The 16,652-nt window shown below is 38.0% G+C and overlaps 1 protein-coding gene across 3 annotated transcripts in view; it reads left to right on the top strand.

Annotated features, from left to right (window-relative positions):
- The window catches only part of LOC126190724 (cAMP-dependent protein kinase type II regulatory subunit), a 60,016-nt gene extending 44,146 nt beyond the window's left edge, over positions 1-15,870 (top strand). For all 3 annotated transcript variants that reach the window (XM_049931213.1, XM_049931211.1, XM_049931212.1), the window contains one exon: positions 13,019-15,870. In XM_049931213.1, the coding sequence (XP_049787170.1) occupies positions 13,019-13,149 (131 nt within the window). In that variant the 3' untranslated portion in view covers positions 13,150-15,870. The remainder of the gene's footprint in view (positions 1-13,018) is intronic.
- The last annotated feature ends 782 nt before the right edge of the window (positions 15,871-16,652 follow it).

Raw genomic sequence — 16,652 nt, forward strand, 5'->3', positions numbered from 1 at the left:
ACTAATGTCCACAACTATTGAAGGATGTATTTGAAGCAAACCTGAGTTGCATCCTCATAGTGGCATTACTAGCACTACCCTCACATGACAGGCACAAAATTTTAATAGATATCGTCTTTCAGACGCAGAAACTTTCCCACCTATTTTCATTTATGTTGCACAACTCCACCTTGGCATTGAGATTTTTCTTTTTCGTCAGTGTATGTGAGCCACTGTAGGGAATCACAATGACAGAAACATGTCATAATTACCTCCAGGGTTTTTGGTACCAATAGCATGCAGCATTTCCATTCCACTAAATTGGAATTGATCTCTTAGGGATCTTCCTAAAGTTGACAAATGGAAAATTTTGCTTACACCAAAGCTGTGCTGACTGCCGAAGCTCTGGAAATTGTCAAGTTCCATGTAGAAGATCATTTTGAAGCACGGAACGCTTCCTGTTTTCCGGCCGATACTAGTATCAGAGATAATTTCACATTATGGCCTCACCCACAGGATGTCAGCTGCCTACCATCCACAGATGAATGGCCTCGCAGACCACTTTAATAAGACTTTGGCGGATGTGCTTTTGATGCACGGTGATGTCGGTCAGAGAGACTTGGGATACAATACTCCCATCCACCTCAAAGCAGGACGCTACAGGCTACACATTTTTTCTGCTTCACAGTTGTGAGGCTGAAATAAGAATGGACACATGGTTCCCATTTGAACCAGACGGCACTGAGGATGACTGTGTGAAACACCTCATTATAAGGACTGAAGAAGCAAGACAGCTGGCTCATATACGGGCTGTGGATGCCCAAGAGTGAGACTGAGAACACTTAACGCCAAGCACTGACCAGTGAGATACATCTTGGGAGACTTAATATGGATATTTACTGTCGAAAAAGTTACTAAAGTGTTATTTTGGGTTGTCTTGTATCCTTTGTCACTTCTTGGACATGAAATTGAGGTTTATGACCCTCCATCAAGAAGACAAAAGTGCTGTGATACTGTCCATGTCTCCTGTATGAAGCCCTACTAGAATCCAGAGGTGCAGATCGATGATGGGAGGTGCAAGGAAACTGAAGACCCGCTCAATGACTGCATAAACTTTTGTATGAAAACCTACTCTCTCCATTCAGGAGGCCGGTTCTGTTCTGACTGTATGTTGGTGTCAGTAATAAATGTGTTTCCAGTAACAAATGTGTTTCCAGTGCTAAGCATTGTATTTCATTGACTCTGCCATTGGACTTGAACTTGCATGTGGTTTTGGTGTGACAATATCTAACTGCCATTTAATTGTAATTGTAGTCAATAAAATAAGAGAAAAAGTTTTAGAAAGAACTGAGAATTTTTACCATTACACCTATCCAGAGTTGACTTTCCCCTTATGTCCCGGCATATAACTGATCTGATCAAAAGTGTTTGCACACCTATTAGTGGATGTAAACATGGGGGTTTTCGGCCCTTCACTTTTATTGTAGTTTAAACTCTTCTGGTGGCACTTTCAGTGAGGTTTCTGAATATTTATGGAGAAATGACAGTCCATTCTTCCTCAAGAACAAAAACCAAAGTAGATAGTGATGTTGGACACTGGGATGTGGAGTGAAGTTGACTTTCTAGTTCACCCCAAATATGTTTCATTGGGTTCAGGTCGTGACTCTGGACGTGCCAGTTCATTTCATGAAAGTTATTGTCCACAAACCATTGGTTCACAGATGATGCTTAATGACAGGTGCATTGTCTTGCTGTTGCAAACAGTCATTGTCTCCAAACTTCCTCTACTGTACACAGTACAGAGTGATGTAAAATTTGTTCATATCCTTCTGCATTTTGTGGCTTTACAAGTACAGTAAGAGGACCATACTTCACTATTGGCACTATACATGATGACATATGCCAATCATTTGACAAATCCAAATACTCCTATCAGATTGCTGTGGGTATAGCATGATTCATCACTCCAACTTCTATCAGATTATGGTGGGTATAGCATGATTCATCACTCCAAATGTATTATTACCGGTCATCCACCATCTAGTTGCTTCATTCTTTACATTGCCTCAAGCATTGCTTAGCATTGACTACTGAAATGTGTGACTCAAGGGGAGCTGCTTGACCATTGTACCCCATTGTTTTTGTACTCTCTGTGCACCCATTGTGCTAGCTGGACTGCTGGCAGCACTTTGGAACTCGCAAGTGATTCCCTCTTCTGGTTTCAAGCCACACTCGACAATACTCAATGGTCCCCGCCCGTCTGTATGTGAGGTTTGCCAGGTGTTGGTTTAAGTTTGTCTGTTCCTTCATGTGTCCATATAACACTCACCTCACCAGTAATCAACTTCATCAGCTTTAGGATGGTGGAAATATCCCCGATAGATGTGTTACTCAGTTGACATCCAGTGACTACTCCACATTCGAAGTCGGTGAGCTGTCCTCACCAAGCCATTCTGTTACTACCCCCTGCCTCCTTTTATAATGATGGGTCAACCTCTTGTGTCGTCTAGTGGTCAATTCTCGATTTCATAGGGCTGTCCAAATTCTTTTGATCAGATAGTGTAACATAAAGATTTCAGTCAGTGGGCCATTTTCTCACTTGGACATTCTCCATTCCCTGCCCTTTATTAGTAATTTCAAAGTAATATGTCGTGCAGTTATACAAGTATTATTTAATATTCATATTAGGCAACTACGGTGACATAACGACTTCAGTTTGAAGTTTTTGTTAGGGGTTCCTATTTTTACAGTACTCCATCTTCTCGCATGTTGTCTTTTTTTCTTCTTTCCATGGTGGTCTTAATTTATTATTTCGTAGTCTTTTCCTCGTGGCTTTGCCTGAATATACATACAACCTCATCTCTCTGTGTCCATGTCTTCCTCCATCTGTCCATCTTACCCTCCCATCACTGTCTGTCTGTCTGTCTGTCTGTCTCCTCCTCCTCACTCTCTCTGCTTCTTATCTTCTCCTCTCCCTCTCTTTGTCCATTGCCTCCACAGCCCCCTCTCTGACCATCTCTTACCATCTCTTCCTCCCCACTCCCTCTGATCATATCCACCTCCCCCCTCTCTCTTTCCATCTCTGCCTCCTCCTCTTCCTTTCCCACCCACCCACCATATCTCCACACGTTCCACCTGCTTCATGCATCTCTCCCTCCACCCCACTCTCTGTCCATTTTCTCCTCCCCCTCATTCTGTCCATCCCCCCCCTCTATCCATCTCAGCCTGCCATTAGCCATGATCATTGCCACTTGTAGCTCCTGCAATACTACTCCCACAACACTCCTATCGTGCGGGGCAGGCTCTCATCAGAGGCTTGAAAATCATTTATTCATCCCTGATGTATAGGCTAACACGCAAAGCAGGTTGATACAGCAGGCCAGTAGTATTTTGTCACAGCATGCTTGTCATGCACGGCAGCATACATGTCAGGGCCCAGAAAATCATTTCTTGCTCATGACATGCAGGCTGCCCTGCAGAGCAGGTTGATTTAGTAGACACATACTGTTCCCACACAACATTCCTGTTGTGCAGGGCAGCCTATATACCAGGGTCTGGGAAAAACTAGTTTTTGCCCCTATCTCTGCTCCTATTGGAGCTAACAAGGGGAAGACCTCAGACACGGCCAACCGATTCGGCTCAAATTTGGCAGGTCACTTGTGTACAGCCTAAAACGAAGGACTCTTAAGATATTTTGGATCAACACCCCCGCAATTTTGAGAAAATCACCCCTAAAAGTTGTGACGAGCAATCGACTCAAAATTGATGGGATCGATAGATAATTGTAAATAGAGCATTTTTCATCATCAGGTATGGGGCCCGCAAACGCAAACTTCTCCAGAAATCGAGGAAAGAAACTTTTACAACTGCTGCTTCTGTATCCACATGGTAAATGTTTTTCGCCGACAGTGCCGATAGTGCAGTGGCCAAGGTAATTGGCTGGGAATCGGAAAACCTGGGTTGGAATCTCGAAGAAACCTAGCAGATGTTATTCTTTTCGTTTGTATTTTTCCATATCTCAGTTGATAGGGATAGGAGGCTTAATAAGGTAAGTAAATCAGTAAGGAATGATGATAATAATAAGGTAGGCAAATTAATTTACCAAATGCCGCGAGTCAGTAAAGTATTGAAGTTTTAAGCCTTGTCACATGAAAACAACTACGAGTAAGAGTGCTGCGAATTCCTCACGAGGGATCACAGATAGCCAACCGCGCGACGCTTGTTTACAGCGAGGCACGGGACAGAATGCACGCGGGGAGAGTTATGTTGTACCGGTTGCCTTTTCGTCATATTGTAGTTGTGCAGCTGGAAGAGTGAAGGTGTCCAGCACGAGCCTTATAGAGGTCAATCGGAAAGAATTTTTTTCCGTCATCAGGCTGTCGCGAACCTCGCGGATACATGTAGTGATTTTTACTGCGTTAATGCGCCAAATGAAATACGTTTTGTGAATGAATACAGTGTTCTTCCGTAAGTAACATGATGAATACTGTATGTAGTTTGTAGTAACTAGCTCGTCTTTTATGCCGTAGTAACTAGTTATTGTTTGTTGTGTCATATCTTTCAGGTGCATAATCTGAATAATGTAGGATGTACACCCTTCGACTAGCGCTGTAATATATAGTTGGGAGCCTGTTACAGACGATGGCAAGCGGGAAGTTACCGACGCTGTGTTTTGGTTTGTAAAAGTGTTGCAAGAGAGATGCATTATCAATGCACTACCGGAAGCAGGCAGTTCTGTTTCTCAGCGTTTGAGAAATTTATTTGCCTACCTTAATATTATCATTCCTTATTGATTTACTTATCTTATTAACCCTCCTATCCCTATCAATTGAGATATGGAAAAATACAAACGAAAAGAACAACATCCGCTAAGTTTCTTCGAGATTCAAACCCGGGTTCTCCGAATCCCAGACAGTTACCTTTTTTTTTTCTCTCGATTCACTTGTTCGGTGCGGATGTCCTATGACACCCGGTCAAGTTCAGTGTTGAGCCGTTAACTCATTTATTAGAGGGGGCAGCTAACCCTCTGACCGAACACGCCGGGCTACCGTGCCGGCGACTATCGCTGCTGTCGGCGAAAAGCGTTTACCATGTGGATACAGAAGCGGCAGTTGTAAAAGTTTCGTTCCTTGATTTCTGGAAAAGTTTGCGTTTGCGGACCCCATACCTGATGATGAAAATGCTGTATTTACAATTACTTATCGATCCCGCCAATTTTGAGTCGATTGCTCGTCATAACCTTTAGTGGTGATTTTCTCAAAAACGCAGGGGTATTGACCCAAAATATCTTAGATTCCTTCGTTTTAGGTTGTACACAAGCGATCTGTAAAATTTGAGCCGAATCGGTTGGCCGTGTCTGAGGCCTTCCCCTTGTAAGAGGTATAAAACCCACAGTGCTGATACTCGTGAGGTGTGATGTTTCTGTGCCAAATTTGGTTGAAATCAATCCAGGGCTATGGGAGGAGGTTCTGGACTCTCGCAAACATAAACTGTTTTATATTTGTATACAGGACCTCCTCCCAAACCCCTGGATTGATTTCAACCAAATTTGGCAATATATACATAGCAGATTATACCTAACTTTCAGTCTTAAAATAAATACCACTCATTTAAAATAATGAAATGCTTCATGAAGGTGTGACAATGTTATAGTGATTCTGTGGAGTGAAAATTAACATCTGATCATGTACCCCGTTTTGTGCTGTCTTTCATCCTGTTCTGTAACAAAATTATGACAGCTTACACACACAAATTATACATATAAGAAGTTCCTTAATGTTGAATACAAATGGAAATACTTACGTACTTTATGTATTTGTATTTGACACCAAGGAACTTCCTGTTAATGTGATTTCTGTACTGATTATTTCTCTCAAAAAAGATCCATACAGCAGTTTTGAATAGTTTCATGACAAAATTTTTGAAATCATTAAAAACTGAGAAGGATTTTGTGTGTGTGTGTGTGTGTGTGTGTGTGTGTGTGTGTGTGTGTGTGTGTGTGAAAATATGCACCTAAATCTGTTTTTGCGTGAGTGTCCCAGCAGTTTCATCTTAGGAAAGTCCAGACCTCTTCAGCATATACATCTTGGGCATGCCAAGGAAGTAGTAGTGTCTTGTCATGCAGAGATAATCTTGCTGCAATATGGTCCAAAACACACACTATTTTCCACAATTTATATGTTTTTCAATAGTTGTTGAGAGTACCCCACAGCCGAACCCAGTATAAATTTTAATCACGCCTTAAAGTGCTCTAGAATGCAAGGCATTCAAATGATGTAAAATTTGATAATTCACTGTGCAAAATATGGATCAACTTTCTCTAGCATCTTGTGCATCCTCAGTTACTGCAATTCACATTAAATCAAGCTTCATTATGGTAACTCCATCATAACTTAAGTACAGTTCTTCTGTCTTTTCTGTGGATGTGTGTATATTTTTTTCTTGTGTGCTCTGGCCTATATGCAGTGCAAATTTGCTGTTAATGTGATCAGTTTATCACACTTTTAGCAATGAGACAGGAGGAACAAGAGGCCTGAAACATAGGGACATAATATCAGTTGTCTGACAGTTAAACAGAAAAAAAGAAAAATGGCCAGGTGCAAGTAGGATTCACACACTGAGGGTTCTGTACAAACTTAATTATGTATATAGATGATTCATCCATTCCGATAATTGAGAATCTCGGCCATTTTTGCCTGTGGTCGACATTGATGCTCGCAAGAAATTGGTCCAAGGGATTCAAAGATTTTTGAGAATATTTTAATTTCAACAATATAAATGTGACATGGTCATGCAGGAGGTAGGTGACCAGTATTATGGTAATCAGTAGTTCTGCATTCAGACTGGCTGGGTCGCAAAGGTAAAAGTCAAACATCAGACAAGGAATGACTTTATTGCTTATATGAAACATTTTGGAAGTTATCCATCAGTAGATACCCAGAATTAATTACTGCACATAGATATGGTATTTCAAGTTGTATGTGAAATGTCATATCTACATGCAGTACTCATTTCCTGGATATCTGGATATGGATAAATTCTGAAATGCATTATATGAGCATTAAAATCATTCCTTGCCTGATGTTTGACATTTGCCATTGCAGCCCAGTCTGCCTGAATACAGAACTACTGATTGTTTTAATTTCAAGTTTGACTTCAGGTAACAAATGACAAAAGAATTTATTTATTTATTTATTTATTTATTTTTTTTCGTGTGATACAATTACAAATTTACAGTCATCACAGTGTTTCCTTTGGTTGTTCTGTGAAACTTTGCTTCTTGCAAAATTTCATAATTCTAGTCCAACAGGAAGTATGCTAAAGGTTTTGATGAGTAAGTTAGTGAGTATCAAAATATCAGACATAAATGGCCATATCTTTTGATTGCACTGACTTAGAAGCTTCAATGTTTTGCACTGCCAATGGTGTACCTCAGTATGTGGCATTCTAAAATTGAAAGTAAGAACAGGTGTAGAGAATATTAATAACGGGCAATGTTTGAGCTATGTATGAACATCTTCTTCTACAATTACATGACTACTCTGCAGGTAACACTTAAGTGCCTGGCGGAGGGTCCAGCGGACCACCTTAACAGAGGTTCTCTATTATTCAACTCTCGAACAGCGTACAGAAAAAACAAACACGTATATCTTTCCGTGTGAGCTCTGGTATTCCTCATTTTATTATAGTGATGATTTCTCCCTATGTAGGTTGGTGCCAAAAAAATATTTTCACATTTGGAGGAGATAGTTTGGTGATTGAAATTTTGTGAGTACATCCTGCTGCAACAAGAAACACCTTTGTTTTAACACTTTGAGTGCTGCACTGGTGTGTCCAGCTGGCCGTGTCAAGCCTGCCCTTGGGGCCGCCTAATCCGTGTACCTGTGCTGGCAGCCACTTCCACGAACTATTGTGTGCGCCTGAGCTCTCCACTCTATTTCTGAAACCACGGCGGTCATGACAGTCTCGCAGTTAGTGTGATTGCCGATGTTACAAATAAACGCAGGATATCTGGATACGTATTCCATAGCTGTGAATCTGGAGATGAATTGCTCGACAGACCTAATGTACACTGAAACTGCTTACGCTGCTAACATGTAACTCCTCATCAAAGGCTTTCTTTCATTTTCAATTAGATCTTGAGAATCATCATAAGGTCTCAGTATACATCTGTGTTTTATTTGGCGTACTGATACTTCATTATCAGATTTTTGTACGCAAATTACAATGTAAATGCTGTAGAATCCGTAAATACCAAACGTTGACGTTCTTTTGTACTAGCGCAATAATTCATCCACAAACAACATTCGAGGGGGAGCGTCTGGATGCCGACACACACTTCTAAAGCTAATCAATATATTTTGAGAGCATTAAACTAATAAATTATCCCCAAGGAAACTTCAAAATCAAAATTCAACATTTCTGAATTCTTTTTATATGGGATGCAATTGTTATTGTACAGAAGAAATAAACAATGATTTATAACTTTTGTTTAAGAATTAGATAAGGAAATACTCAAGTTTCTAAACTACCTAATCAAACATCACCTTTAATTCCTAATGACATTTTGTGCTTCAGAAATGGGTGAGTGTGTGCAACTGACGTGTGCCGAGACACCCTTTCCAAGTGTAGACCTACAATTTTTTCACAAATTCAGTGTCCTGGAATAATAGGACAGCAATCCTTTACTGAATATTATAAAAAAATTGTAGCCTGGGTTGAAGCAGCAACTAGTTTCGAACGAAGCCCAATTTCAAACTGCCCTGTCAAAAAGGAATGTGACAAACACATATTAACTGTTAATAAAACCATAGAATATCGATAACTATCCGTCTTCTATGGTTTTATTAACAGCTGTAATGTGGTTGTCACAGTCATTGTTTTACATGGTGGTTTGAAAATGGGCTTCGCCCAAAACTAGTCCCCGCTTAAATAACTATCTGTTACCGCAACCCAGGCTACAATTTTGTAGTAATAATAATGCTAGAATTTTTTGTTTAATTACTGATACTTGCACTAAGTTTAAGGTTTAACTTGTACCAAGAAGTTATGGAAGAATCCATAAATTTGTACTAAGTTGTATTTTTGCACCTTCTGTTTTTTTTTAAAAACCAGTTATGTTTCCTATCCTTCTTTCTCATCCGGGCTTAGGACTGGCAATGGCAAAGTTAAAACTTTTTTTTTTAATTTTTGTATTTTTTTTTTAACTTTTTAAGTAAAATTTTCCAGAAGTAAGGGCTTCATTTCATCTTCCAGCTGTAGTAACTTGGCTAAAAGCTCTTCTTTGTGTGGTATGTTTCAAAATATGGGTCAACACACAAAGGTACATTGCATGTTTTGCATTCATATTTCATTTCTTGATGCACATTCTGTTTCGAGCAGACTGCACATCAATGCCATAGTCCACGTTTCGTGGACTGGTTGCTTGGAAAGTGCCTCGCAGTAAAGTGAAGAGGATTCTCGTCATCAGAGCGTCTTCCTTTCCTATCTCTTCTCCGTTCTGTAGCACATTTTTCCACAAGTTCTTGTACCAGACATAAATGAAAATCTGCTAATGATATTTTGCTCACTGTCACCAATCTGTGAAGAGTGAAAGCATTCAAAACACAAAGGTCCACAACATGAATAAAAAAAAAAAACTTTTTGTACCATTTAACAGATTTATGCACAGATGCAACAGAGCTTAATAGCATATCGGAGTGCTCTACTGCTCCCATATTTGCATTGTAATCAACAACACCAACAACACATTGCAGCTTCATTACTTTTTCGCCAGTCATCCTGTTTGTCTTTCCCGTGTCATGCATTTCTGATGTTTGGTTAGGTAGGTTAGAAACTTGAGTATTTCCTTATCTAATTCTTAAACAAAAGTTATAAATCATTGTTTATTTCTTCTGTACAATAACAATTGCATCCCGTATAAAAAGAATTCAGAAATGTTGAATTTTGATTTTGAAGTTTTCTTGGGATAATTTATTAGTTTAATGCTCTCAAAATATAGTGATTAGCTTTAGAAGTGTGTGTCGGCATCCAGACGCTCCCCCTCGAATGTTGTTTGTGGATGAATTATTGCGCTAGTACAGAAGAACGTCAACGTTTGGTATTTACGGATTCTACAGCGTTTACATCGTAAGTTGAACACTTCTCTCTTGTCGCACCACTTGATGGCAAGCATTGTGTCAGTTGACATAAACTCAACTTCTCCTCGTTTCAGTTTCTTTTGTAGCTTCGGAAAGTTGCGCCTGTTCCTACCTACAGTACCGCATTCTGCTTTTCTCTAGTTGTTTAGCCAGAGGAACAAGGCTGGACTTATATACCAATTGTCGATGTACAGGGTATGACCACGTTCAAGCTATGGCTTCATTAGTGTTGCCACACTATCACCAGATTTCCCCAAATTATGGACTTCAATTTCTATTGTTGCGCTTGTGTGTACAATGAAATCCAAGACGTATCCAGTTTTACAGTCGAATGTTTTGATTCCAAATCTACTTCGTTTCGAATGAATGTATTGGTTAAAAGATAAGTGACCTTTGAACAATAATAGGCTTTCATCAGCACATTTTTCTGCATGGATTAAATGCTCTGAGGAATGCCACATGAACTGTATCAATTATTTTCCTAATTTTAAACAAACTGTCATCTCCACGATTGGCCAAGTTGTCAGTAAAATGCAACATTCTTAAAAGTAACATAAAAAGGTCACGGGACATAACTTCGCCAAAAATTGAAGTACTCAGAATTCCATCTCTGGACTAATATTCCTTTGTTCTCAACTTTTCAACTCTAGCCATGAGAAGCCAAATACCAAGGAAGCTATACATTTCCTCAAAACCAGTATCTTTCCAGGTGGATAATCAAGAATGAACTGATTCTGACGTATTTGCCATGGTAAAAGTGAAAAATCAGTTCGTTTCAAGTGCTATAAATTTCAACAGATCTTCTGATAGAAATAGCATGAAAAAGTATAGAATGATCTAATCGGGCACTAGTTGGCAATTATGTCCTGAAGATGAGTCATCGAATGCATGAAGTACTGGATTGAAATCACGTTTTTGCCAATCAAATTTCTCATTCTCACTATGACGTGGCCTTTTACAGATCAATTTGTCTTCACTTTCAGGATCTGAAGAAGAACTGTCCTGGCGAGCTCTACTAGGTGAAGTACGTGGAGGTTTATTACTACGAGATTCTTCTGATGAATCTTCATAGTCACTACATTCATTGAAGATGCCACACCCACTGTCACTTTCACTCCTTGTCAGTATTTCCAGTATCTCTTCGTCAGTGCAACAACGCCGATGTACCATTTGTCTGTGGAACTCAAAAGTGACAGCACTCTAAAATTCCTGATGAAACAGCAGATAGCCAAACGACACCACATAAGCAGAATGCAGATGATCACATGAACCAGCTAGCACGAATGTCGAACAGCAACTGCGAAATCCATAGCAGAGTGTTTCCCAGATAGCAGGGACAGCGGCACAGAACAATAAGTAGGGTATGTCCATCTCAGGGAGTGTACGGGATGAAAGAACGTGCGACAGGCCATCTTGGAGCCCTGAGCCCTGGAATCGGCTGCGGTATAAGCCGTCATTAGGACTCAAGTACTGGCCAGGCCACATGGCGAATGCCATCTACAGGGCCCACGGGAAAGCCCACTTCAGCGGCAAATGACGTCTGCAGCCCCCCCCGCAGCAAGGTGGAGCACTGCGGCATATCTCGTCTGCAGTACTCAAAGGGTTAATGATGTCCACCTCAAATGTCAAGCTGCTATCAATTTAATTTTCTACTTATGCCAAAGTAGCATTATAATGTGCCAGGAAAAGTATTGCGACAGAGTCCAAAAAGTTAGTTTTACTATAAACAAGTTAATATATTATTAATATTCCTCAGAATAACATAATTGAGCACTAGTACACAATTTCTATTGGTTGCAGCTTGATCTTGAACCTTATGTTTTGTCTTCCACTGTGAATCTGCAGCCTCCTACTAGGAGGATGCACATGTTTAACAGTTACAATGTGTTGTCCTTCAAGACTTCATATCAGTAAGTTAGTCCTCATAGTAATAAGGATGTGGCACTGACCTAGTTTGGTCTCTCTTCTGTTGTTTGACTGAGTGAGGCAACATAGTGAGGATGAAACTGGACTTTTATTTGTGAGAATTAGGGTACCAATCACGGACCGACTGTCCTGACTGATATTTTCTGTGATTTCCCTAAATTGTCTAAGCTAAATTTTGGGATAGTTCCTTGCATGAGGTCACAGCCACATTTCTTCCCCTATCTCTATTGGAGTCATGTCTATGCTTTTTCTGTAATCACCTAATTTTATACAGGAATTTAAACTCAAATCATCCTTTCTTTTTGTGTTTGCATGACACTCAGAAACACACTTTTTTGCCAGTTGGCTTTTGTTACAGAAACATGACTCACTTATCTATCTACACACTGGTGACAAATTTTCCTTTTTTTTATTGCTGAAAACCTTTGGAATCAAACTGAAACAAACTTTTCACTGCAGAAATTAAACAAATTTTCTATTTGGTCAACTTTTAGTATAGTACTTCGATATCCATTAGTTCAAAACCAATTTTGAGTGGGAAAATTTTATCGGCATCCCACATATTCCCTCATCCTAGGGAACTTCCTTTCCACCCTGAACACTTCAAACCACCTAAACATGTTTTGTGATGAAACCTACTTATTGCATGCTTTGTGGTTTATAGCAGTTGTCTCATGTACATTGTTTTCAAGTAAGACATTATTACTGATTAATTTTCCCAAGAATTTTGACTTGTGACGCGTTACTAAATCACTAGCGAATTAAAGTTATCTGCACCCGTTGTAAAGCCTCTGAGGTAAATGTGAGGAGTTGGATTATTTATTTGCGATAGTATTCTTCGTATTGCAATTTTTCTCTCCAGTCTACCTTCTGCTGCCCAAAAATTGTCAGTCTTGTTGCTTTCCCAGCTTATCTCTTACTTAAATTCTTGTTTCTACTAATAGTTTTTAAATGTATTTTTCATTATTTTTCAGTTCTGGACGTGGAAGCATTTGAGAGACTATTGGGGCCATGTATGGAAATCATGAAGCGAAACATTGATGACTATGAAGATCAGTTGATTCGCATTTTTGGCTCAAAGTCAAACATTAGCGACATTCGATGAAGTATCATGACTTTTAGTTACTAGTCCCTCGGAAAGTACCTATTTTCATACTGTATTCTCTCTTTTATTTATTGTATGTAGCAACATACCTAGTTGTACAATTTTAAAACAATATAAAATATTACGGAATACATTAATGTTATGCATTGCATGTTCAATGGTAGGTGACAATTTCAGTTAGACTTAAAAAACAGCTGTTGCAGGATTGCTTTTAAAGTAAACTGCTTTATTGCAGTATAGCTCAGTTTAGTTCCCTGGTTATCTCTTTTTGTATCAGACTTCTTCACCTTATGCAAGAAACATACTTAGTGTTCTTCATTCTTTCTTCAATTCATTGTGTATAATAGACTGAAAACAAATGTTAAAGAGCATGGCTGTTGCACAGACAGTTGAAAGCCTGTGCCATAAGTGCGTCAGTAGCTTGTGCTTGTAGTTAACGAAGTTACTGCAGAAGTCTTCCTTGATCCCTGCACGATAGAAGTTGAAAATAACTAAGTGTATATTCATTCTGCCTTTGGTGCAGGTGGACATTAATAATTAAATATTCATTCAGGCCATTTACACCTTATATACGGTTTCAGCTGCTGTATTAGGGATTTGTGCAGCAGCCCATCAGTTGCTCTATTTGCAATAAAAGATGATTGTGTCGTAAAATTTTGTAATCCGTTGATAGTACAGCATTTAATAGTAACAAGCGTTTTAATGAAGATATTTTTCAGTAATTATCGTACATGTTATTGTCGTTATTCATCAGATCAGTCACTGCCATAAAATTCAAGCACTGGCTTTTTCTCTAACGTTGTTAAAATTTTCCTGATTTTGAAAGATTCTTTATATTAAATGGATGATTAAGTATTGTCAGAATGACTGGAAGTGGAATTATTATGGTCCAAATGATGTTAACATTTACTGTCTAAACTTATTGTGTGGCACTTTTGTGGTAAGAAGGTTAAAGTCCTTCAAGTTTCTAGTCACCCATCAGACAAAGCACACTACAATGACCAGATTTTATTTATTGCATAAATGTAAGAAAAGTATGTGTTTCCCTTTTTTAAGATTGTTATCTTTTGCAAGTACAGAGAGGATCCAAATTACTTGCCACTTCGATTATTGTGTAAATTTGCAGACTTGATAACAGAGAGAAAGTTACAATGGCACCTAATATGATGGTCTCCGGGGACATGGTGAACTATTGATTGCACATTCCATTTATAAGTTAGTCCATGTAAAGTAAATAATATGCAGAAATTAACATTATATTTAAATGAAACTTGTTTGATGAAACAAATTTGGGAAGAAAAAGATAACCAAAAACAGAGACTTGAAATAGTGTAACAGGTTAAAAAAGCAATTCTAATGAGGCAAATGTGATTTTGGAGTGCACGCTAATGTAGTTAATCATGGAAATATTCAGTTTACCTGTACCTGTAATTTTGGACTTAAATGCTGTCATATTTGTGTTTTTAAATGGGATAACACTCACATGAGTTGTTGAGTACAAATGCATATACTCAAACTAATTTGTGAAATTATTATGTAAAACTAAAATAATTTGTAAGTAATGCTAGTCATACAAATACAAGTACCTTATTTATTTCTTTAATCGATGAATACAAATTAATTTCTAATTTTGTAACACTGAGTGTAAGTAAGTTCTCATGGAGTATTTGATGAAAGGTTGAAACTGCTACGCAACAAAAATGCCCTAATGTGATTGATTGTGCTATGTAACTTGAATCTGTGGAGCTCAAGGTTTCCGTAATCTGAATGAAGAAGTGGTGGGAAGCTAGACAGATGTAACTGGTGAAGTTGAAATAATTGGTTTTTGGTGGTCTTTTCCTCTGAGGTAGTAAAATGGTCCCTACAAATGTGCAACCTAGTTTGTCTCTCTGCTACTACATCTGTTCACAGACAGAATTATAATTTTTAAATACAAAGTTCAACATGAAATAATTATTGTGCATATTTTCATTGCCAGCATAATTTTAGTAACATTTTTGAGATCCTGGTTGGGCCATCTTTACATAGTGCCATTTACTAACTGTAACAGGATTTTATAATTACTTGAGAATTTTGTGCTATTATTATTATTATTATTATTATCATCATCGTTGTATACAAAAATTTGATTTTTATACTTTGCAGTCACTTTCTCTATGATTACAAATGATCAGTATTGAAATTATATAATACTCAAATTTGTTGTTGTTGTTGTTTTTGTCTGATGGTAAATATTTCTGTTATGAAATGTTTTTAGAAATGTCCAGTACTTTTATTTAACATTTTGAGTTGTGTGTGTGTGGTAGTAAATTATGCTGTCATGTTATTTTTTCTTAAATGTTTACATATTTGTGCTAAGAACCATATTGTTATGCAAGTACTATTAGACTGGAAAGTTGGTGTTGGTTGACTGTTGTGCTTTAAATATGATTATACCAATAATTTTTCTTGCCATATTTATATTTAAAGATTTAGTTGAAAATAGTGCCATTTTGTTGTTATATATTTAAATTTTAATGGTGTGTTGAGTAACAAGTTCTTACATTAATGACAATAATCAGTTATTAAATGTAAAAATAAGTATGATTTATAATACAACAAAGATAGAAAAGACTACTAACTACCCAAGCGGCAGTTAATGCATATGCCTTTAAGTATGTAAAAGATATTTCTATCTTTATTTGCTTTAGTTAAATTTTGAAGATCCTTTTAACTACAGATCTTTAATGTTTGAAACGACTCTTTATGTTGTGCACGTCATATGGTATAGAGTATCTGTTAAGCACGTAATTTCCAAGATAATATGAAACAACTTTTCTAACAATTGAACTCTGATAACTAAAATATATGATATCTGATGGCTATTAAAATTGCTTTTGTAGTGTGCCTGTAAGATGATATCCAGTGTTACAGTGCCCAATATCTCAACATATTTTGATTTATAATTGTTTTTTGTAAATGGCGTTGTATTTTCTAAATTGCATTCAAACAGGTTGAAAAGTAGTTCAGTGAATAACAGTCCATTTAGTATGTATCCAGATGCCAGAAACTTTTTACTGTATTTCAGTGGTGCTTGTGAAGATACATTCATGCTGTCTGACATTAGTAAATCTCAATCTAAGTAATCTCGAGTAAGTTTTAGTGTAGAACATAATTATTTTAGATTGGCCACCATACCTAAATAACACACACTGGTTGGCAATAGAAGACATGTATGCTTTTGATCTGAATCTCGAAGTTATTGGACTGCTATTTTACAATTATCGTACCTATAGTACAATAAGAAACAGCAGATGACTACATGTTATCAAGTCAGCCTTTTTTTTTTTATATTGAGTAAAGGCAGTGGTCGTTAGTCTTTCCTCTTGTGTAATTTGTTACATTCAGTGACCGTTACCTGAGTGCTGTCAGGGGGCTTCACTGTTAATTCCACTGTTTAGTTTCTGCAGATATGTTGCCCACAGTTTTAATGTAAACCATTTATCTTTGGTGTTCAGATTTTA

Source organism: Schistocerca cancellata, chromosome 6, assembly GCF_023864275.1.
Source record: "Schistocerca cancellata isolate TAMUIC-IGC-003103 chromosome 6, iqSchCanc2.1, whole genome shotgun sequence".
Lineage (NCBI taxonomy): Eukaryota > Metazoa > Arthropoda > Insecta > Orthoptera > Acrididae > Schistocerca > Schistocerca cancellata.